The 23,744-nt window shown below is 39.6% G+C and overlaps 1 protein-coding gene across 4 annotated transcripts in view; it reads left to right on the top strand.

The window, feature by feature from the left end:
• The first annotated feature begins 289 nt into the window (after positions 1-289).
• LOC121279302 (probable G-protein coupled receptor 141) overlaps positions 290-23,744 on the top strand; it is a 118,331-nt gene continuing 94,876 nt past the window's right edge. For 3 of the 4 annotated variants that reach the window (XM_041190440.1, XM_041190441.1, XM_041190442.1), the window contains exons 1-3: positions 290-384; positions 1,567-1,659; positions 6,777-6,890. In XM_041190440.1, coding sequence (XP_041046374.1) covers positions 1,573-1,659; positions 6,777-6,890 — 201 coding nt within the window. In that variant the 5' untranslated portion in view covers positions 290-384; positions 1,567-1,572. Of the gene's footprint in view, positions 385-1,566; positions 1,660-6,775; positions 6,891-7,161; positions 7,336-23,744 lie in introns of those variants that run through there. The other variant, XR_005943359.1, reaches the window with a different exon arrangement.

Here is a 23,744-nt window from a genome sequence, read left to right as displayed (position 1 = left end):
AATGCCGCAGGATCTCCAGAGAATCCACCAGTCCAAACAAAAACAAAAAATCTCGATATTCCTCCGATTCCGAACAGGCTTCAGAGGATCGGGACAATGATTCCAAGGCAGGTCCCTCCCAAAAAGCGAAGCTGGCTGCACTTTCCCGGAAGAAAATACTTCGGAAACCATCGAAAATCTCAGTCCAGTTATCCAATCGGCCACAAGAAAAACCCAAAGGAAAGAGAAAGGTATTGGACGCCGCTAAATATCCTGTTAACCAACGAGAGCAAAATAGGGCGGGGAACGAAGACCAGCGTCAGAAATCGGGGCAAACCGCCAAACCAGAACGTAAACGCAAAGAGGAGGGAAAGAAGCGGAAATGTACACGAAAGGCTGTGAGCGGTAAGGTCCGGTTCTCTGCTGTAATGCATGTTGTAACGTTACATTGGATAGAGGAATGACCGGCCGCTAACATATAACCCGATTTCCACTGGCTAGAAATAGAATCTTTAGATTTGATTCGATAAGCTTAGTGCAGGAGGAGGCAAAATGACCCTCCGAGCTATGCTGGGTCTTATCTCTGCCGCAGGGAGAACAAATCCAGTAAGTCCCTCGCGACTGAAGTCGTCACCACCCCCCCCCCCCCCCCCCCCCAACCAAAACCCTTGGTACCACTTTCGAATCTGTAGACCCTCGAAAGCCTTCTCCCCCTCCTTGAGCGCAATACTCCCATAACGTTAATGTTCCCCACCGCCCTCCTTGTGCATCGAACCTCCCCTTCAATGCATCTGCTATTGGGGTAGCACTTCCCAAAATGTAGTCAAAGTAGTCCTGAATTCCCTATTTTTATTTAGTGACTATCTTGCTTAGGTTCTCCCTCCCTTCCCCCTACACGCGCGGAAGCATCTTCTAAGTCTACCGTATCGAACCCTATCATCTCTATCTCTTATTTGGAAACTCTAGGATTCTCGTTGAATTTATAATTCGATTTACTTCGGAAACAAGTTTCTGGGAACTTTCAGCGCCATTTTTTTAAACTTCATTAATCTTAAATGTTGAATCTTTTATTTCATTCCTGTTTACTGTTTTTAATCAAATCTCTTTTCTGGAACATTTTCCAGTGTCCCAGCTTGAATTTATCTGATCTTCATTAGTACAAAAATATTACTTGATTATTGTGACTTCTGCATTCGAGCATGCATATTAAGCCGATTGGTCTGCAGTCTGAAATGTTTCAGTTTAAAAATTTCTTGCCTGATTTAATAATTTTTATGTAAAGACTAACCATTGCTATAGTTGGACATGGCCTTGAATAAGTTACATAAAGTAGAATTTGCAAATAACAAATAGATGGCTAGTCTGAAAATGCATTAAAAATGAATATTAACACAAATGACGGACACTTCTGAAGTGGACTCAGATCCTCTTGCCTACATTCATGTCATTTGGAAGTTTCCTTCCTCTAGAAGCTGGTTGTAAATCAGCAATTCCTAAGGTCTAAAATGAAAATAATTAGCTACTTTTAAAGATTGTATGGTTTGCATAAATATCTTCAATAATGACAACTGTTATTTTGGTGAAAAGTGCAAAATGAAAGTGAAGAGTCTGTGGATGAATACTGGAATAAAGTTGGTGCTAAGCCCAAGTCGGCCACTCCATCACATGATGCAGAACATGGTAAGAATATGCTCATATTATAATTTTTGTAGTCAAATTCATCAACAGGTCTTGAGTTGGTTCTACACTGTTCATTATTCAACAGTAAAAGTTCTGATTTATAGCTGCTGCTCCTGGTAGGAACTTTAAATGTGCAATGCAGATTGAGGAGCACTGACAGAAGGAAAGAACAATTGGAATATATTGTAGATTCAAAGCACTTGAATGTTTTACAGTAAAATTGCATTAGCTCCACACTGCTTTGCTGGCCACCTGTGTGGTGTTTGCACTGAGCCATAACTTGATGTTATTTACTTACTATCTAACAATTAAAAGCAATACTTTAACCCATGTAATTTTAAAAAATGTAAAACATCTTTTGGAGAAGATGGGCACTAAATGAGTGCTGTAGTAATAAGACATCTGGTCTCAGCCTTCAATTTTGTCCTAATTGGTGATTACCACAATTTGAACCTGCCTGGTGGTGCAGCTTTAGCATTCTGCTGCAAGTATCTAGTTTCAGGATGATTCATTTGGTGGAGGGGGGGTGTACTGGAAGACAGCAGAGAAGGTCAGGAGGGGGGGAGGAAAAGAAAGGAGACCCTGTGTCTGGAAAGGGGCAGGAGTCCATCTGTCTCCTCCAGGAGCTGGTGTTGCTGTACCTGGCCTTGTCTTTCCCCCTGCAGGTCTGCGAACCCCTAAACCCCTAGCATGGTGCTGATGACCAAGCATTTCCTTTTGATTCTAGTAAGGTGGGGTAGCATAATACATTAGGGGAGGTCACAATTTCTGGCATAAACATTAATATTATTGAAGTCTTTAAGGTCCTTTTCAATCCTCCAGCAGCAATTTATATTACCTTTTATTGTTCATTTAAGCACTTGCTTGTGCTTTCATTTACTCATCCCAGATGTTTAAGGGGGCATCAGCTGGTGGTGGAAAGGAGAAGTCTAACAATTTTGGGCCACAAGCTTGGTCAGTTGTATGTCTTTAAATGAGAGGCCAAGAGCAATAGATTGTAGTGTTCTATTCCCCACATAAGCAGCAATAACTTTTTAAAACTTCCTATCTCACTTACAAGTGAATGGGTGTAGGCCATATGACCTGCTTCACCATTTTAAGTTCTGAGCTAATCATCAATCTCAACTCCCCTTCCAACCCTATCCCTTGATTCCATTGGAATCCAAAAATCTAATGCTCTGTCTTGAATATATTCAACTGGGCATCCACAACCTTCTGGGGTTTTTCAACGAAAGATTCTCAATCCTCTAGCTGAATAAATTCTCCATCTCTGTCCTAAATGACTGACCTAAAACAATGCACTTTCATTCTAGCCTCTTCAGCCAAGGAAATCGGTACACTAAGAATCTATCCTGTCAAGCCCTCTTGAGTTGTTTCAATTAGATTGTCATGAAGTGCTATTATGTAAATAATATTTTGGAAAATATTATTTGAAAAGAGGTTTACTCTATGGGTGTGTCTTAACTGGATTAAAGCCAGCTAGTCTGGGTGTTTTGATGTACTAGGTTGAGATGTAAACAGCTGCATTTGCATTTTTTAATGGAGCATTCATGAAGTGGGGTGAAAACTTGATGGCTTTCTAGCAGATAAGCCATATGTTTATCTCACTAATAATTGGTACTATGAAAGGGTTTCACTGTTTTTAAAAGGTGAAGTTCAAAGAGATTGTATCAACAATCAGTGGTGGTAGGTATAACTTCAGTAGTTTTCGGGTGTGCAGAGCAGAGGCAATGTAAGATCAAAGGGCAGCTGCAAGCCTCCAACCACCTCCACAGTGAAAAGAATCTCATTTTTGAACTTAAGGTAAAAATGCTTTTGCCTGGTGTTGGGTTAAGTCTATGGGTGCTGTTGTCTTAATGGAGGTTAGTTTGGGAATTTAAGTTATACATATATTTTAATCTGTGTAAATCAAATGTTTCATTTAGTTTAAAGTAAAACCTCAAACTAGTCTGATTCCTGAGTTTAGAGTTGCATCTCAAATATAACACTTAAGATTATTGGTTATGACAGTTGTTTAAAGCTTCCCTCTGGGATTTTAAAAAATAATTCTGCTTGACCAACTGCATTGGTCATAAAAGGTCAATTCTCATTTGTAACTCAGACATAGTTACTTACAAATTAGGAGCAGCCCATTTGGCACCTCAAGCCTGCTCTGCCATTCAATGGGATCATGACTGATCCAATTGTAACCTCAACTCCACATTCCTGTCTACCCCATAACATTTCACCCCCTTGCTTATCAAGAATCTATCTCTGCCTTCAAAATATTCAAAGACTGTTTGGAAGAGTTCCAAAAACTCCCATGTCCTGAGAAATTTTCATCTGCCTTTAAATAGGTGACCCCTTTATTTTGTAAACTAACCCCTCGTTCTAATTTCTTCCACATGAGGAAACATCCTTTCCACATCAACCCTGTCAAGACCCTGTGATCTTGTCTGTTTTCAATCAAGTCACCTCTTACTCTTAAGTGGAATGTAACTTCAGAGGATACAAGCCTAGCCTGTCCAACCTGTCATCAGACAACCCACTGATTTCAGGTATTTGTCTAGTAAACCTTTTCAACTGCTTCCAATGCATTTACATCCTTTTTTTAAATGAGACCAATACTGTGCACAGTACTCCAGATGTGGTCTCACCAATGCCCTGTATAACTGAAACATAACCTCCCTACTTTTGTATTCAATTCCCCTCAAACAACATTCTGTGCTTTCCTAATTATTTGCTGTACCTGCATACTAATCTTTTGCAATTCATGCATTAGGATGCACAAATGCCTCTGCATCTGAACTCTGCAATCTCTCTCTCCAATTAGATAATATACTTTATTCTTCCTTCCAGAATGGGCAATTTTACACATACCCACATTATATGCCATTTGCCAGATATTTGCCCCCTCATTTAACCTATCTATGATCCCTTCTTAGCCTCCTTATATCCTCCTTCACAATTTATTTTCCCATCTATCGTTGTGTCATCAAGTTTAGTAACCATGCCTTCAGTCCCTCCTCCAAGTCATTTATATAAGTTGTAAAAAGTTGAGGCCCCAACATTGATCCCTGAGTCACACCACTCCTTGCATCTTGCCAATCATAATGACCCTTTTTATACCTACTGTTTCCTTAACTAACCAATCTTCTATCCATGCTAAAATGTTACCCACAACACAGCTTTTATTTTCCACAATAGCCTTTGATATGGCACCTTACCAAATGTCTTCAGGAAATCAAAGTACATCCCCTGGTTCCCCTTCGAGGTATAGTTTCTAACAAATTTCCCTATGACAGATGTTAAGCTAACTGGCCTGTAGTTTTGTGCTTTGTCTCCCTCACTTTTTGAATAAAGGAGTTGCATTTGCTATTTTCCAATCTAATGGCACCTTCCCTGAACCGAAGGAATTTTAGAATATTAAAACCAATGCACCAACTGTCTCTCATTAGCCACTTCTTTTAAGCCCCTAGGATGAGGTCCATCAGGGCCGAGGGACCTGTCAGCTATAAAGCTTCAACAATTTACCTGTGCTTGTAATTTTCCTGAGTTCCTCCCTCTTCCATTTCCTGACTTATAGCTATTTCTGGGATGTTACTTGTATCTTCTAGTGAAGACCAATGCAAAATAACTGTTCAAATCATCTGCCATCTCCTTATTTTCCATTAATTTCCCAGACTTATTTTCTATAGGACCAGCTCTCTAACTTTTTAAAATATTTATAGAAACTCTTACTATCTGTCACTACTTTTCCAGCTAGCTTTCTCATTAATTTTTCCTTTATTCATTTCTTTGCTGTTTTTTATATTCTTTCTAATCTTCTGACCTGCCATCTGTTTTTGCACAATTATATACATTTTAAGTTTGATAGCCTTGGTTAACCACAGGTCCTCCCCTTAGAATTTTTTTGTGTGGAATTTTTTTGTGTTGGAATGTATCTATTCTGTACATTCTGGAAAAATTCTATTAACTGTCTGCCACTGCATCTCTATTGACCTATTATTCCTTAACCTACTTTGGCAGTTCACTTTAGCTAGCTCTGCTTTCATGTCCTTATAACTGCCCTTATTTAAGTTTAAAATACTAGTCTTAGACCCAGTCTTCTCTCCCTCAAAACTTAAATGTAAAATTCAATTCATATTGTGACCATTGCTTATAGGCACCTTCACTGAAATCCTTAATCCTATCTTGTTGCAAAATACCAGGTCTAGTGTAGCCTGCTCCCTGGTTAGCAGCAGAATGCATTGCTCTAAAACTATCCTGAAAACAGGTGGAAACCCTCATCTAGGCTATCTGTTGCTCATCTGATTTTTGTAATTTATATGTTGATTAAAATGCCAGATGAATATGACAAGCTCCCACTTTTATACCCTGTGCTACCATGTGGTTACTGTTAGTGGGCCTGTACACCACTCTTGTGACTTCTTGCCTTTATCATTTCTCATCTCTACCCAAATTGTTTCCACATCCTGGTTTCCTGAACTTGAGTCATCCTCTCTCTTGTGCTAATACCATCATTAATTAACAGAGCCACCCCTGCACCTTTTCCTAGCTCCTTGTCTTTCCTAAATGTCATGTGCCCTTCAATATTCCAGTCCTAATCTCATCTTGCAGCCATGTCCTGAAAGGTTGTCAGATTGTGCTTATTTCTTTGTGCCATCTGCTTTGTTTTGAAATGCTACCTTCATTCAGAACCTTTAGTTTTGTGCAGCTTTCTTTTACCTCTAGCCTTATCTGCTGATTTACTCTTAGATTGTGTACTCTGTCCCTTCCTATTGGTCTGTTTTATAATTTTAGTACCTTTTCTGCCTTGCCTCTACTCAGATTTCCCAAATCTGGCCCACTTTTTTCCTCAAACAAACAACCTTTCCATCCCAGAATCAATCCAGTGCATCCTTTCCCAAGGCAAGTTTATCCATTTGCCATTTTGGGTGAGCTGACATTCTGAAACCATGAATGGGTGTGATGTCTTACATCTAGACTAGTACTTGGTCTGTACTCACTAGCCATAAGTCTAGTCTGAATGAGTGACCATTCTTTGGAGCTGAGGAACATCTCCCATTTGTGGAATTAGATGATGCAATTTGAATGATACCCATAAAATACAATGTAAAATATTTTCCTCTTCCTAGAGAAACAGAAACAAAAAGTCAAAGCCATCTGCAAACCAGTCCCTGTTAAGAGAAGCGCACATGAGTTTAATGAAATGGAGACTTGGGATTCATCCTGTTTGCATGGATTTCAAGGTGATCAATTTGCACTATTTTGTTAATTCTGTATTCTAACACTAAGTAGACTTTTCATTTCATGTGATGTAAGTTAATTGCCAAGTGAGGATTTCCAATAATTGTACCTGAGCCTGAATGATAAGTTATTTGCAAAAGTTCAGGAAATTTTATGGTCAACTTTTGCATTCTGAAGTTTCATTTTAAAATGTTTGTTTATTTAAAAAAAATGCTGAACCAGCAATGGACCATCTATAAAACATGACCTTCCCCCCCCCCACTTGTATTCTAGGGAATGCACTGAGAAGAGGAAGGACTAAAAAGAAACTGCTAAAAAAATCATATATTTGATGCACCTGGGTCAACAAGAGCATTCAATACATTCCAAAAAATACAATTATTTTAAGTGCCTGCACAATGGAGTGATTTAAACACTGGTTGAAGAGAATAAACAGGTGAAACTGCAGTGAATGGTGTCCTGTTCTGTTTAAACTATTGATTCCAAAATTGAGATTTTTATATTGTCAAAGCAATGTATTAATTCTATAGCAGGGAGCTTTTGTAGGCTTCTTTAAAAAAAACTAGTATTTCAACTGCATTCTTTAATGGTTTTTGAATGTGTATGTTTTCAAACTGAAATTAGTGATTGCAATGTTATTGACCACTAACAATGTGGCCATTTTATTTCTTTCTAGCAATCTCATTGGTTGCAGTTAATTACATGACTGATTCAGACTAGAGCAGTAATGTAATAGGTTGTTGGTAACATAACATTTTTAGTGATTTAATTGTGAATGGTTGGTAAGAAATGTGAAAAATCTCCAGTTACTGATTCCCCCTAGTAACTGCAATGCCATAACTAATTGAAGAATCACATTATGCAGACAGATCATTGAACAGCTTCCAACATTTTTCAAAAACTTGTTTTCTGTTTGGGTGGCAACTTGGAAACACTGGGCAAGGATTTGGGGTCTTTTGAAGCTTCTCCCTTTTTTAATGTCTTGGGGAGGATATACCATAATCTCTTTCAAAAGCCTAATGAGTCTTGTGCAGAGTCTGGATAGAAGCTGTCGTCCTGCTCTTGATCCACATTGAAGTGCATCAAGGGGGCTATAAACTGATTTTCATCTAGGCTTTACTCAGCAACAATATGCATCATGCCAGCCATTGTTCAGTGATAGCATGCTGACCTCTGGAATCACAAGGTTCTATGTCTGAGTCCCACGTCAGGACTTCAATGCCACAATCAAGGCTGACACTCAGTGCAGTACTGAGGGCATGATGCACTGTTGAAAGTCTTTCCAATGAAATGTTAAATGAAGCTCTGTTGTCTTCCATGGGCAGGTGTAAAATATCCTATGGTACCATTTCTAAGAGCAGGGAAGTTATTTTCCCTGAGCTGGCCGGTCCCTCAAACATCACTAAAATAATCCCATTGCTCTTTATGGGAGCTTGCTGTGTGCAAATTGGCTGTATGTCATTCGTATAATGTTGGAAATCCAATGTGTTTAATTAGCTGCAAACTGCTTTGAGGCATCAGGTGGTTTTTTCTTTTAAAAAAAAAACTAAGTCTTTACATGTTCACAGTAACTGTTCTTCATAATCCTTTGAGTCCAGGTAGGGGATATTGCTTTTAATCTTTCAAAAACTAGGATTCATAACTCCTTACACTAGTAGGCAACCTACCAGTTCCTGGTATTAGTCTAATAAATCCCTTTGTAACCTCCTTATGTTCTCCTCACAACTTACTTTCTGATGTATGTTTGTTACAGCAGCAAATTTAGCAACCAAACCCTTAATCCTTTTGTCATTTAAATTGTACAAAGTTGAGGCACCCAGCACTGATACTGTGACACACCACTCCTTAATCTTGCCAACCAAAAAATGACCCATTCATACCTACTATTTCCTGTTAACCAGCCAATCTTCTAACCATGCCAATAAGTTACACCTATACCATGAGCCTTTATTTTCCACAATAACATTTTTTGAAGGCACCTTAAATGCCTTCTGGAAATCTCAGTACATCCCCTGGGCCTGATTTATCCACAACAAACATTACTTCAAAGAACTCCAATAAATTGGTTAAACATGATTTCTCTCTCAAAACCATGTTGACTCTGCTTGATTTTATTTTTCTAAGTGCCCTGCTATAATAATAGCTTCTAACATTTTTGTAGGGAAAACAGATGTTAAGCAAAATGGCATGAAGTTTTCTGCTTTATCTCCCTTTTTGAATAAAGGAGTTACATTTGCTGTTTTCCACTCTAATGGAACCTTCCCAAAATCTAAAATTTTCAAAAATTAAGACCAGATCAACCATCTCACCTACCACTACTGTTAACACACTCTCTAGGATGAAATCTATCTGGACCTGGGGACTTGTCAACTAGCAGGATCCAACAGTTTGCTATATACTACTGCCCTGGTGATTGTAGTTTTCTTGAGTTCCTCCCTCACTTCCATTTCCTGATTTACAGCTATTACTGGGATGTTACTTGTATCCTCCTATAGTGATGACTGATGCAAAATCATCTGTTACAGGACATCACTGCAAGAATTCCTCAGGGTAGCATCCTAGGCCCAAATACCTTCAGCTGCTTCGTTTGCAACTTTCCTGCCATCATAAAGGCCAGAAGGGGGGATTTTTGCTGATTGCATAATGTTCAGCACCAATCGTGACTCCTCAGCTAATGGAGCTGTCCACGTCCAAATGTGGCAAAACCTGGACAATATCCAGGTTTAGGCTGACTAGTAATATTTGTGCTATTCAAGTGCCAGGCAAAGAAAATCTAACCATCACTCCTTAACATTCTATGGCATTGCAATCGCTGCCTGACTCAACATCCTGCAGGTTACCATTAACAAACATTGAACTGGACTAGCCATATAAATACTGTGGCTACAAGAGCAGGTCAGAGGTTAGGAATTCTGTAGTGAGTAACTTACCTCCTGACTCACTAAAGCCTGTCCACCAACTATAAGGCACAAGTCAGGAGAGTGATGGAATACTCCCCACTTGCCTGGATGAGTGCAGCTCCAACAACACTCGAAGCTTGACACCATCCAGGACAAAGCAGCCCGCTTGATTGGCAGCCCATCCACCACGGATGCACAATGGCAGCAGTGTGTACCACCTATGAGAGATACTGCAGGAACTCGTGAAGGCACCTTAGACAGCACCTTCCAAACTCATGGCTGCTATGATCTAGCAAGAGAAGGGCAGCACACACACAGGAACACCACCACCTGGAAATTCCCCTCCGAGTTGCTCAACAGCCTGATTTGGAAATATATCGCCGTTCCTTCACTGTCACTGAGTCAAAATCCTGAACTTCCTCCCGAGCAACACTGTGGGCAGAAACTTCCCCTGTCAGGGGGGTTGGGCAGGAGCGGGTGTGAACTCGATTGGGGCCACGCTGCCATTTTACATGGGCAGGCCAGTTAAGGCCCACCCAGTGTGACACGTGCCTGGAAGCGCTGAGTGCTCCCTGTGTGGGTGGAGTGGGGTTGGGCGATTCCGATTCCCTGAGTCAGGGCCTGTGCTCTTTCGTGTATGTGCGCAAAAGAGTGCAGAAACCTCCGAGGCAAAGAGGTGCCTCAGATTAAAGTTAAAACATTTTTTCTTCATTCAAATTTTTAAAGACATGTCCCTTATGTGACTGTATCTCATGAGCTGGGATGTGTCAATGAATTTTTTCAAAATTTTTAATTTAATTAATAAACCCTTTGTGAAACCCCATCCTGCCCACCCATGGATGAGGTTCCATGAAAAATGCGAAGGCCGCCTGGGCTCTTCACCTGCCCGACAACCTTAAGGTTGGACAGGCAGTATTCTTAAACTTAATTACTTTCTTAATGGTCTTAATAGGTCTTTGGATGCACAGCCAAGTCGGCTGTGCGCCCACCGAACTGATGATCCAAATGATGCGAAATCACCGCGTGTCGCTTTACATGTCAGCGAGTGGGCCCCGCCCCTGCTCGTCAACTCTCAAATTCTTCCCTGTGGGTGTACCTACACCACATGGACTGCATCAGTTCAAGAAGCCAGCTCACCACCACCTTCTCAAGGGCAATTAGGGATGGGCAATAAATGCTGGCCCAGCCAGTGATTCCCTTACCCCGTAAATGAATTTTTAAAAAATAGTTTTCAATTCATCTGTCATCTCATTTTTATTATTAATTCCCCGGACTCACTTTCTATAGGACCAATGTTCACTTTGTTAACACTTTTAAAAAATATCTATAAAAACCCTTGTTATCTGTCTTTGTATTTATAGCTAATGTGTTACCCCCTACACCATGAGCCTTAAGATGCCACATCATTGTGGAAAATAATTATATGCCTTCTGGAAATCTAAGTGCAGTACATCCTCTGGGCCTGCTTTATCCACAGCACCTGTTATGCCTTCAAAGAGCTCCAATGAATTGATTAAACATGATTTTTCTTTCACAAAGCCATGTTGCCTCTGCCTGATTCCTTGAATTTATCTAAGTGCCCTGTTATAATGTCTTTAATAAAAGCTTCTAACATTTTCCCTATGACATATTAAGCTAACTGGCCTGTAGTTTCCTGCTTTGTCTCCCTTTTTTTTTTGGAAGAAAGGAGTTACTTTAGCTACCTTCCAATCTAATGGAACCTTCCCTGAATCTAATGAATTAAAAGCAAAATTAAAACCAACGCATCAACTATCTCGGCCACTTTTTTTAAGACTCTAGGATGAAATCCATCAGGACCCAGGGACTTGTCAGCCCGCAGTTCCAACAATTTGCTCAGTGCCACTTCCCTGGTGATTGTAATTTTCTCAAGTTCCTCCCTCATTTCCAATTCCTGATTTATAACTATTTCTGGGATGTTACTTGTATTCTTTATAGTGAAGAACAGTGCAAAGTATCTATTCAAATCATCTGCCATCTCATTTTCTGATCTTAATTCCTCAGACTTACTTTCTATAGGACCAATGCTCACTTTGTTAACTAGTTTCTTTTTAAAATATCTGTAGAAACTCTTACTATCTGTCTTTATATTTCTAGCTAGCTTTTTTTTGTACGTTAACTTTTCCCTCCTTTATTAACCTTTTAATCTAGCTTGCTGTTTTTTATCTTCTGTCCAATCTTTTGACCTGCCATCCATCTTTGCACAATTATATGTTTAAGTTTGGTACTCTCTCGAACTTTTTTAGTTAACCACAGATGGTGGGTCCTCCCCTTGAAATATTTCTTTCTAGTTGTTATGTATCTATTCTGTATATTCTGAAATATCCACTTTAAATATCTGCCATTGCATCTCTATTGACTTATCCTTTAAACTAGTTTGTCAGTTTGCTTTCACTAACTCATAATTGCCCTTAATTAAGTTTAAAATACTGGTCTTATACCCGCAATTCTCTCCCTCAAACTGGATATAAAATTCAGTATTATAATTACTGCTATCTAGGGGCACCTTCCCTATGAGGTCATTAATTAGTAACGTAAACTGGGCGACCGCTTTGCAGAACACCTGCGGTCTGTCCGCAAGAATGACCCAAACCTCCCTGTCGCTTGCCATTTTAACACTCCACCCTGCTCTCTTGCCCACATGTCTGTCCTTGGCTTGCTGCATTGTTCCAGTGAAGCCCAACGCAAACTGGAGGAACAACACCTCATCTTCCGACTAGGGACTTTACAGCCTTCCGGACTGAATATTGAATTCAACAACTTTAGGTCGTGAGTCCCCTCCCCCATCCCCACCCCCTTTCTGTTTCCCCCCTTTTTTTTTTCCCAATAAATTATAAAGATTTTCCTTTTCCCACCTATTTCCATTATATAAAATAAAAAAAAAACCACTAGAGCTATACCTTGAGTGCCCTACCATCCATTCTTAATTAGCACATTCGTTTAGATAATATCACCAACTTTAACTTTAACACCTATGTGTTCTATTGTACTATTGTTGTTGACATCTTTTGATGATCTGCTTCTATCACTGCTTGTTTGTCGCTACAACCACACCAACCCCCTCCACCTCTCTGTCTCTCTATCTCTCCGCCCCCCACACACACACCTTAAACCAGCTTATATTTCAGCTCTTTCCTGGACTCGAACTCAAGTTCTGTCGAAGGGTCATGAGGACTCGAAACGTCAACTCTTTTCTTCTCCGCCGATGCTGCCAGACCTGCTGAGTTTTTCCAGGTAATTCTGTTTTTGTTTTGGATTTCCAGCATCCGCAGTTTTTTTGTTTTTTTCATTAATTAGTCCTGTCTTGTACAATACCAGGTCTAGTATAGCCTGCTCTCTGGTTGGTGCAAAAATGTGGTGTTCTAAGAAACTATCCTGAAAACTGTCAAGCTATTAATATTTAATAGCAAAATGTTTTTCTTTTAAAATAGAGGTTTAGTCTGTGGGTGTGTCTTAATTGGATTAAAGCCAGCTAGTCTGGGTGCTTTGTGTACTAAGTTTGAGATCTAAACAGAGAAGTGAAGGTGCATTTGCATTTTGTTGAATAGAGCATTCAAGAAGTGGGGTGAAATCTGGCACCTAGCAATATGTTTATATTACTGATAAAATTGGTACTATGAAAGGGGTTTTATGGTTAGAGGAGGTGGAGTTCAAAGAGGCAATGGGAATTTATATTCAGTGAGATGAGCTGGATATAACCGATACTGGATATAAGCCAGCAGTTTTGTGTGTGAGTGCAGAGGCAATGTAAGATCAAAGCAACTGTAAGTCTCCAACTGTCTCCACAGGAACCAAAGTGAAAAGAACCTGATTTTGAATTTGTAAGGTGATAATGCTTTGTCATGTGTCTGGTTAAGTCTATGGATGTCGTTGCCTTAATGGAGATTAGTTAGGGAATTTGTTAAAAGTTATGATAGTAGTAATTTGTAGCCATGTGTATGTGTTTGTGTTGTAACTTAATAAAATATTTCATTTAGTTTTAACATAAAATCTCTTGAGAACTGGTGATCTGATTCCTGAATTTAGGGTTGCATCTCAAACATACCACTTAAAAATATAGGTTATAACAATTGTTTAAAGGTTCCCTCTGGAATTTTTAAATAACTCAGCTTTACCAACCATAGTGTCATAACAATCGAGGGATCTTGCTGGGATAAAAATATTTCTAATTCCTTGATTGGTTTAGAATTGGTGAATCTTGAGGTAACGAGTACGAGGAGCACTTTGAATTCAGGAGTTGGTGAGATATTTTAGAAGTGGTGAGATTTGGCAATTGCTAAGATTTGTCTGGGTGTAGAAGAGAACTCTGATTGGGTTGGAGAAAAGTAAGTTAACAAAATTGGCAGATAAGTTACAATTGGGCTTACCTGCAGGAACTAGGAAATCTGATATAGTTGAAAGTATAGCACAGCATCTGCAGTTGGAAGTGAAAGCTGACAGTAGTGCATCACAGCTGGAGGTAGTGAGATGCAAATGAAAAAGCTTGAACTCGAAACAAAGGACAGAGAAATGGCTTTTAAAAGGGAATTAGAAATGGTGAAGATAGAGAAGGAGGAAAGAGAAAAAGAGAGAATTCCAACTGAAAATGTTGGCAGTTAAAAAAGAGATGCCAGTGGGTGAGGAAGGATTTATCTCTAAAGTAGAACCCAGTGGGGATATGTTTAGATTTGTACAAGCTCTTCCAAAGTTTGAGGAACAAGATATTGAAGCATTCTTTATTTCATTTGAGAAACTAACTAAACGGATGAAATGGCCACAGGAAAACTGGACATTATTATGAGAGTCATAGGGGTCTACAGCACAGAAGAAGGCCCTTCGGCCCATTGACTCTGCACAGGTCAAACAAGTAGCTGCTTCCTGCCACTCAGCCAATTCTGGATACAATTTGCCAAATTGCCTTGGATCCCATGGGCTTTTACCTTTGTTATCAGTCTCCCATGCGGGACCTTATCAAAAGCCTTGCTGAAGTCCAAGTAGACTATGTCAAATACATTGCCCTCATCTACACACCTGGTCACCTCTTTGAAAAATTCAATCAAATTGGTCAGACATGACCTCCCTTAACAAAACCATGCTGACCATCCTTGTTTAATCCCTGCCTCTCCGAGTGTAGAATAATTCTGTCTCTCAGAATTGCTTCCAATAGTTTCCCCACCACTGAGGTTAGACTGACTGGCCTGTAGTTCCCTGGTTTATCCCTTCCTCCCTTCTTGAATAACGGTACCACATTGGCTGTCCTTCAGTCCTCTGGCATCTCTCCTGTGGCCAGAGAGGTATTGAAAATTATTGCCAGTGCCCCTGCTATCTCCTCCCTTGCCTCACTCAACAGCTTGGGATACATTTCATCCGGGCCTGGAGATTTATCTACTTTTAAGCCTGCCAGACCACTTAGAACCTCCTCCCTTTCTATGCTAATTTCTTTAATTATTATCACAGCCCATACCCACGTTGTCCCTCTCACTTGTGAACACCGAACCAAAGTATTAATTTAGAACCCTACCTATGTATTCCGGCTCCACACGCAAATTACCACAATGGTCCTTAATGGGTCCTACCCTTTCCCTAGTCATCCTCTTACTCTTAATGTACTTGTAAAATAATTTTGGATTTTCCTTTATTTTACCTGTCAATGTTTTTTCATGCTCCCTTTTTGCTCTCCTAATTTCCTTTTTAAGTTTCCCCCTACACATTCTATACTCCTCTAGGGCTTCCACTGTTTTGAGACCTTGGTATCTGCCATAAGCCTCCCTTTTTCTCTTTATCCAATCCTGTATACCCCTTGACATCCAGGGTTCCCTGGATTTGTTGGTCCCACCCTTATCTTTACTGGAATATGTTGGTCCTTTACTCTCCCTGTATCCTTCTTGAATGAGTACCACTCTTCTGACATTGATTTACCTAAAAGTAGCTGCTCCTAGTCCACTCTGGCCAAATCATATCTGATCTTATTAAAATCGGCCTTCCCCCAATTTAGAACTCTGATTTCTGATTTCTATTGCTGTCTAAGTTGTTAGGTAGGGCACATAAGGTATATGCTTCATTATCCGATGAAATATCAGTGAATTATGATGTGGTGAAAAAGGCTAGTTTGAGCACATATGATTTGGTTCCTGAAGCATACAGGCAGAAATTTAGGAATATGAGAAAACAGCCTGGCCAAACTTATATTGAGTTTGAAAGAGTAAAACAAAGTAATTTTGAAAGGTAGATATGGGCATTAAAAATAGAGACAACCTATGCAACTCTTAGGGAAGTAATTCTTTTGGAAGAATTTAAAGATTCAATCCCTTCAGTAGTAAGAACTTATGGACGAACAGAGGGTTGATTCTGTAAGACAAGCAGCGGCGATAGCTGGTGATTGAGTTAGTTCATAGAGCTAAACCTTATCTTCATCACCCTTTCAAATTGGAAAAAGATAAAAAGTGGTAAGGTGAAAGGAAGGAAGGTAGGTAGTCAGGAAAGAGGAGTAGTTGGAAGTTCCCAGGATGCTTTTTCTCTCAATAAAAAAGGTGCTGAAGGCAGAAGTGACATTTGAAAATTGAGGTGTTTTCATTGTAATAAAGTGAGGCACACAAAGTCAGTGTGTTGGAAATTGCAGGAAAAATCCGTTAGAATTGTTGGGATACAGAAAAACTCAGGAAGTAAATGTACTGTGGGTTCTGAGTTTCAGGCACAGGAGAAAGCAGTGGTTTGTGTATAGGTGAAACGGAGAATCAGTGAAAGGTAAAAAAGTGGGAATGTATTCACAACTTGAGAATTCTGAGGAGCAGGTTCCAGAAATGCTTAAAGGTTTTGTATGTGAAGGGAAAGTCTTTCCAGGTGTACAGAGTAGTGTAGATAACGATGTTAAAATTTTGAGAGACACAGAGGCTAGTCAATCCTTAATGTTGTGAGATGGTGGTTTTTGTTGTTCAAAGGGAGTATTGCAGGAGAAGGTAATAATAAGTGGGGTTCATGGAGATGCTAAATATATTCCATTGTTGAAGGTAAATTTAAAGAGTAAATGGAAGACAGGTGAAGTTATAAATGGAGTGGTGGAAAAATTGCCCATTGCAGAAGTTCAGTTTATTCAGAATAATGATATAGCTGGATCGCAAATGTGGATGATGCCTATGGTAGTTGAGCAGCCTGTGCATGTGGTTTCAACAGAGGTGTTACAGAAGGAACATCTTGGATTGTTTCCTGATTGTATTGTAATGAGGTCAAAGGCTCATAGGGAAGAACAAGATGAAGGAGATAAGCAGGCAGTTCAAAGGCAAGAAGGTGGTGCCAAAATTGAATTAGCTGACACTGTATTTGATAACATTGTTCAGGAGGAAGGAATACAGGACAAAGATACCTCCACTTCTCTCCCCTCACCCAACCCACCCCCCACCCAAGCCCCCCCCCACCCCCACACACACACACACACACACCTTAAACCAATTCTAACGGATTTTTCCTGCAATTTCCAACACACTGACTTTGTGTGCCTCACTTTATTACAATGAAAACACCTCAATTTTCAAATGTCACTTCTGCCTTCAGCACCTTTTTTATTGAGAGAAAAAACATCCTGGGAACTTCCAACTACTCCTCTTTCCTGACTACCTACCTTCCTTTCACCTTACCACTTTTTATCTTTTTCCAATATAACCTTAAACCAGCTTATATTTCACCCCTTCCTTGGATTCACCTAGTTCTGTTGAAGGGTCATGAGGACTCGAAACGTCAACTCTTTTCTTCTCTGCCGATGTTGCCAGACCTGCTGAGTTTTTCCAGGTAATTCTGTTTTTGTTTAGGAATACAGGACAGTTCAGCTGAAGTGTTTAACTCAGAGGTTAGTGGAATTACAGAAAAATAATTTGTAATTAAAATAGTTATATCAGAAAGCTCATTCAGAAACAGAAGCAAAATGTATTCCAGTATGTTATCATCAAGAAGGTATTTTGATGAGAAAGTGGAGGACGGATTATGTTTCAGCAAGTGAAAGCTGGAGGGAGGTGCATCAGACTGTTATCCCCATTAGGTTATAGAAATGAGATTCTGAGGATTGCTCATGAAATTCCAATGGGGGGACATTTAGGAATTATGAAAACACAAGAAAAGATACAGAGGATTTTTTATGCCCAGGATTGCACAGGGATTTGGTCAAATGCTGTAGAACCTGTCATATATGTCAACTAACAGGAAAACCACAAGCAGTGATTAAGCCGGCATTTTTAATCCCAATACCAGCATTTGAAGAAACTTTTAGCAGGGTCATGATTGATTGTGTAGGACCCCTCCCTAGGATTAAACGTGGAAATAAGTAATTAGTGACAATAATGGGTGTGTCTACCAGGCTTCCTGAAGTGATACCTTTAAGAAATATTACAACTAAGAAGATTGTTGAGGAGTTAAATCTTTTACAAGATATGGTTTTCCTAAGGAAATACAATCAGATGACGGGTCAAATTTCATGTCACAGCTGTTTAAGGAAGTAATGAACAATTTGGGGATATAACAGTTTAAGTCAACAGCTTATCATCCAGAGTCACAAGGAGCTTTGGAAAGATGGCATCAAACTTTAAATACGATGATAAGAGCGTACTGTCAGGATTATCCACAGGTTTGGGATACAGGAATTCTATTTTTGTTATTTGCTATCAGACACTCCTAATGCTCCTAATCACCCGTTTGAACTTGTTTATAGTCATGAGGTATGGGGACCACTGAATTTGATGAATGAGAAATTGCTGGGTCAAAATTCAGAAATGACTCTCCTGGATTACGTATCAAATTTCAGGGAAAGATTGAACAGAGCACGTGAATTGTCTAGGGAATATTTAAAGATATCACAGCAAATGATGAAAGTGAAAGCAGATAAGAAAGCTAAAATTTGCAGTTTTGCTTCTGGAGAGAAAGTGTTAGTTTTATTACCAGTACTAAGCAAATGCAAGATTTAGTGGGCCTTATAGAATTGAAAAGAAATTGAGTGAAGTAAATTATTTAATAAATACTCCAGACAGAAGAAAGGAACAGAGGGTGTGTCATGCAAATTTGCTTAAAATGTACTTCGACAGGGAAGAGGAACAAAAAGAGGCGTTAGTGATGGTGGATGACGAGAAAGAAGTAGAAGTGCAGGACTCTGAAATTGATTTTCCTCTAATCAATCTGGATAATGAGAGGCTGCTGGATAATTTAAATGAAATATTGAGTTACCTTCCAAGCAAGTATCAAAGCGATATGGAAAAGCTATTGCAGTCACACAAACCTATTTGTGGAAATAAGCTGGGAAGGACAAATTTAGCTATACATGCTGTATGTATAGAAATATCATCTTCAATAAGGCAACAACTGTATAGATTAAATCCAACAAGTACAAAAAGAAATTGATTTCATGCTGCAAAATGATAACATTGAGTTTAGTTGCAGCAAGTGGAGTTTACCTATTGTACAGGTACCGAAACCGGATGGAACACAAAGACTGTGTGTGGACCATCGAAAGGTGAATGCAGTGACAAAATCAGATTCATGTTCTATACCACAGTTGGAAGATTGCATTTAGAAAGTGGGACAATCTAAATTTATTGCAAAGATTGACTTGCTAAAAGGATATTGGAAGGTACTGTTGTCAGAGAGAGCAAAGGAGATATCAGCTTTTGTAATGCCAAGTGGACTATATCAGTTTAAAGTCATTCATTTGGTATGAAGAATGTACCTGCAAGATTTCAAAGACTGACAAAGTATTTGCAGGTCTCAGCAATTGTGCTGTTTATATTGATGATCTAATCATTTTCAGTCAAACATGGGAGGAGCATTTACAGCATCTGGAACGATTATTTACTTAAGTACAAGAAGCTAATTTGGTGATGAATTTGGCTAAAAGTGAATTTGCAAAAGCGTAAGTTACATATGTTGGCCATACCATTGGACATGGTAAGGTGGCTCCGAGAGATGTGAAAGTCATGGCTATCATGGATTTCCCAGTGCCTACAACAAAACAAGGAGTTTGGTGATTTCTGGGCATGAGTGAGTTTTACTGAAAATCTGTACTAAATTTTAGACAAGTGGTTGCTCTACTGACTGAACGATTAAAAAGGAACAAGAAGTTTCAATGGACACTGGAGTGTCAGAAGGCATTTGATAGTTTGAAAACTGTATTAACTGTGACACCAGTGTTGGCAGTACCCATTATGCCAAGCAGTTCAAGTTGGCCGTGGACACAAGCAATATAGGCATTGGGGCTGTACTGTTACAAGAAGATGACACTGGAATTGAAAAACCGATAGGGTATTTTTCAGGGAAGCTGAATATACAACAGAGAAGATATTCAATGATCGACAAAGAGATCTAGGGTTTGGTGTTAGCATTGCAGCATTTTGAAATTTATGTTGCCAACAATTCATCGGAAATAATTGTTTATACAGATCACAATCCTTTCAAGTTTTCGGACAAATTTCAAAACAAAAGTGCAGGACTTTACAGATAGAGTCTATTATTACAACCATTTAATCTACGGATTATACATTTGCTGGAAGAGAGAAACTGTTCGCAGATGTGTTATCAAGGGCAGAATTTTCTGCCCACCGGGCGGACAGACCTGACCTAATCTCCGGCGGGCGGGAAGCCGATCCTTGGCGGAGAAGCGGCCCTGCCGCCATTTTAAGTGGTCGGTCCAATTAAAGCCTGCCCAGCGTGACGCCCGGCAGGAAGTGCTATGCGCTTCCTGTGTGGGCGGGGGAATTCCCCAAATGCGAGAGTGGGCTCTTTCACGCATGCGCACGATAGAGCGCACATCTCCCTGAGGCTAAGTGCTGCCCCAGGGAGATCGCTGAAAGTTCAAACATTAAAAATAGAAAAATTAAAAAATCCTTAACATGTCCCCCTCATGTGACAATGTCACACGAGATGGGACATGGTAATAAATTTCATTAAAACTTTATTAAAGATTTTTTAAACCCTACATGAAACCTCATCCCGCCTGTGGATGAGGTTTCCTGTTTTCTCAGAAGCCCGCTGGGGCTCCTGGCCTGCCGACCAGCCTTAAGGTTGGACGGGCAGGTCCTTCAATTGTTTTAATTATCCTGTCAATGGCCTCAGTTGACCATTAACAGGTCGGCGGGCGCACAGCTGATTTTGCTGCGCTCATGCCTTCCTGAAGATTTAAATGGGGCGGGATGATGTCATTTTGTGCGTCGGCGAGCAGGCCCCGCCCCTGCTCACCAACGGCAAAATTCAAGAGTTTGAAGCTTAAAGGAAAATGGACATTTTTTTTTAAAAAACCTGGACACTGGAGTGATTTCTGTTGATGCCAAGGATTGTGCATATATATTTTTATGTTAATGCATGCATCTGGTATTGTGAGATGGGTTATTAAAAATGAAGCTGTCTTTTAGAATTATGATGGTTCATTTTTCAATAGCGGGGGGATGTCATGAAGCTATTAATGTATATAATGCATATAGCTGGCTAGTCTGGGTGCTTTGTGTACTAGGTTTGAGATCTAAACAGAGAAATGAAGGTGCATTTGCATTTTGTTGAATAGAGCATTCAAGAAGTGGGGTGAAATCTGGCACCAACTAGCAGAGATCAAGCAATATGTCTATTATTGATAAAATTGGTACTATAAAAGGGTTTTTATGGTTAGAAGAGGTGGAGTTCAAAGAGGCTGGTGATGCAATGGGAATTTATATTCAATGAGATGTGCTGTATATAACCAAGAGCAGTTTTGTGTATGAGTGCAGAGGCAATGTAAGATCAAAGCAGCTGTAAGCCTCCAACTGTCTCCACAGGAACCAAAGTGAAAAGAACCTCATTTTGAATTCGTAAGGTGATAATGCTTTGTCATGTGTCTGGTTAAGTCTATGGATATCGTTGCCTTAATGGAGATTAGTTTGAGAATTTGTTAAAAGTTATGATAGTAGTAATTTGTAGCCATGTATATGTGTTTGTGTTGTAACTTAATAAAACGTTTAATTTAGTTTAATATAAAACCTCTTGAACTGGTGGTCTGGTTCCTGAATTTAGAGTTGCATCTCAAACATACCACTTAAAAATATAGGTTATGATAGTTGCTTAAAGTTTCCCTCTGGAATTTTTAAATAACTCAGCTTTACCAACTGCTCAGTCTTAACAAAATATTCTATGAATTCCTCATCTAGGCTACTTTTGCCCATCTGATTTTTCCAGCCTATATATAGATTAAAATCCCTCATGATTATTGACATACCTTTCTGACAAGCTCCCATTATTTCTTCCTTTTAGACCCCATCTTACCTTGTGGTTAATGTTAGGTGGCCTGTACACACTCCCACAAGTGACTTCTTGCCTTTATAATTTCTCATCTTTACCCAGACCTTTGTTACAATTTGGCTTCTTGTCTCTAACAATTGCTCTCCTAAACACAAGTTAAAATGAGCAAATGTGGTAAACTTTTGAAAGGTTCTTCAGTAGTGAAAATACTTGACTGGGAATCTATAGAATAACTTGCATTCTTTTACACTGGAAAAACTCAGCAGGTCTGACTATCTGGGGAGAAAGAAACAGAGTTAACATTTCAAGTCCCTATGACTTCTTCAGAGCTTTCTTTTAACTCGGTTCAACCCATCAGTTAACAAGGCACTTACAAATAGACCTTAAAACGAGTTTCTTAAACCTCATGCCCAAGTTTAGTTGCATCCTCAGCTAAAAATTATGTCATGGTTTGTTTTTTATTTTAGTTTACAAAGAAGGAAATAATTTTCATGTAAATACTGCACTCCCCTTTGTTCCTCAATCTAGGTAAAGCTAAATGACATAATGGGTATTGAATTTAAATTAATTGAATGGATTATTTGCTATAGTTTGTCCAATTTAGCATGCCAAAAGAGCTATTCTCAGATGATGGTGCAGTGTAAGGTCCATGGATGGCAGGAATAGAATGTTTGTAATCGAAAACAAAAACAGAATTACCTGGAAAAAGTCAGCAGGTCTGGCAGCATCGGCGGAGAAGAAAAGAGTTGACGTTTCGAGTCCTCATGACCCTTCGACAGAACTTGAGTTCGAGTCCAGGAAAGAGCTGATTCCTGGACTCGAACTCAAGTTCTGTCGAAGGGTCATGAGGACTCGAAACGTCAACTCTTTTCTTCTCCGCCGATGCTGCCAGACCTGCTGAGTTTTTCCAGGTAATTCTGTTTTTGTTTTGGATTTCCAGCATCCGCAGTTTTTTTGTTTTTATGTTTGTAATCTACTTGGTTTTAGCAAGGTTTCTGATAAGGACCCCCATTGCAAACTGGTCAGAAAAATAAGAGTCCATGGATTCCAAGGGTAAGTGATAAGTTGATCCAGAATTGATTCAGTGACAGAAAGAAAAATGTTATGGTCAATGGATATTTTCTTTCAGAAGACTGTTTTTCCAATGGGATTCCACAGGACTCTACTATGTCCTTCTTTCTGTGTATTGTGGCTTTCATATTTTCAGTGCTCCGAGAAGAAATTTATCATCATCATCATCGGTCTTCAAATGGGAGACCCCTTATTTTGAAACTGTTTCCCCCATTCTAGATTCCCCCACAAGCTGAAACATTTTCTTAGCATTTACCCTGTCCAGCCCCCTCAGAATTTTAGGTTTCAATAAGATCACCTCATTCTTCTAAACTCCAATGCATATGGGCTCAACCAGCTCAAGGTTTCCTCAACCCCTTCATCTCAGGGATCAATCTAGTGAGCCTTCTCTGAACTGCCTCCAATGCAAGTATTGGCCTCATTACCTAGTTGATAGGAAGGAATCTGTAGACTGCAGGAAGATATAATGGTCTGGTCAGCACTTTTTTTTCATGTAGCTGGTGGCCTTTCACATTGCACTGTCTCTTTTTAAATTTTTGGCATGACTGCATGCAGACACTTAATCACAAACCAAGATGTGTGCGGTGTCTTGCAGGCTGCTACATGGCCACACAGCTTAGCAGGAACATTGTCAAGAGGGCAGAAAGCAGC

The sequence above is a fragment of the Carcharodon carcharias genome, chromosome 6 (genome assembly GCF_017639515.1).
Source record: "Carcharodon carcharias isolate sCarCar2 chromosome 6, sCarCar2.pri, whole genome shotgun sequence".
Lineage (NCBI taxonomy): Eukaryota > Metazoa > Chordata > Chondrichthyes > Lamniformes > Lamnidae > Carcharodon > Carcharodon carcharias.
This window is presented reverse-complemented; position numbering and strand designations above follow the sequence as displayed.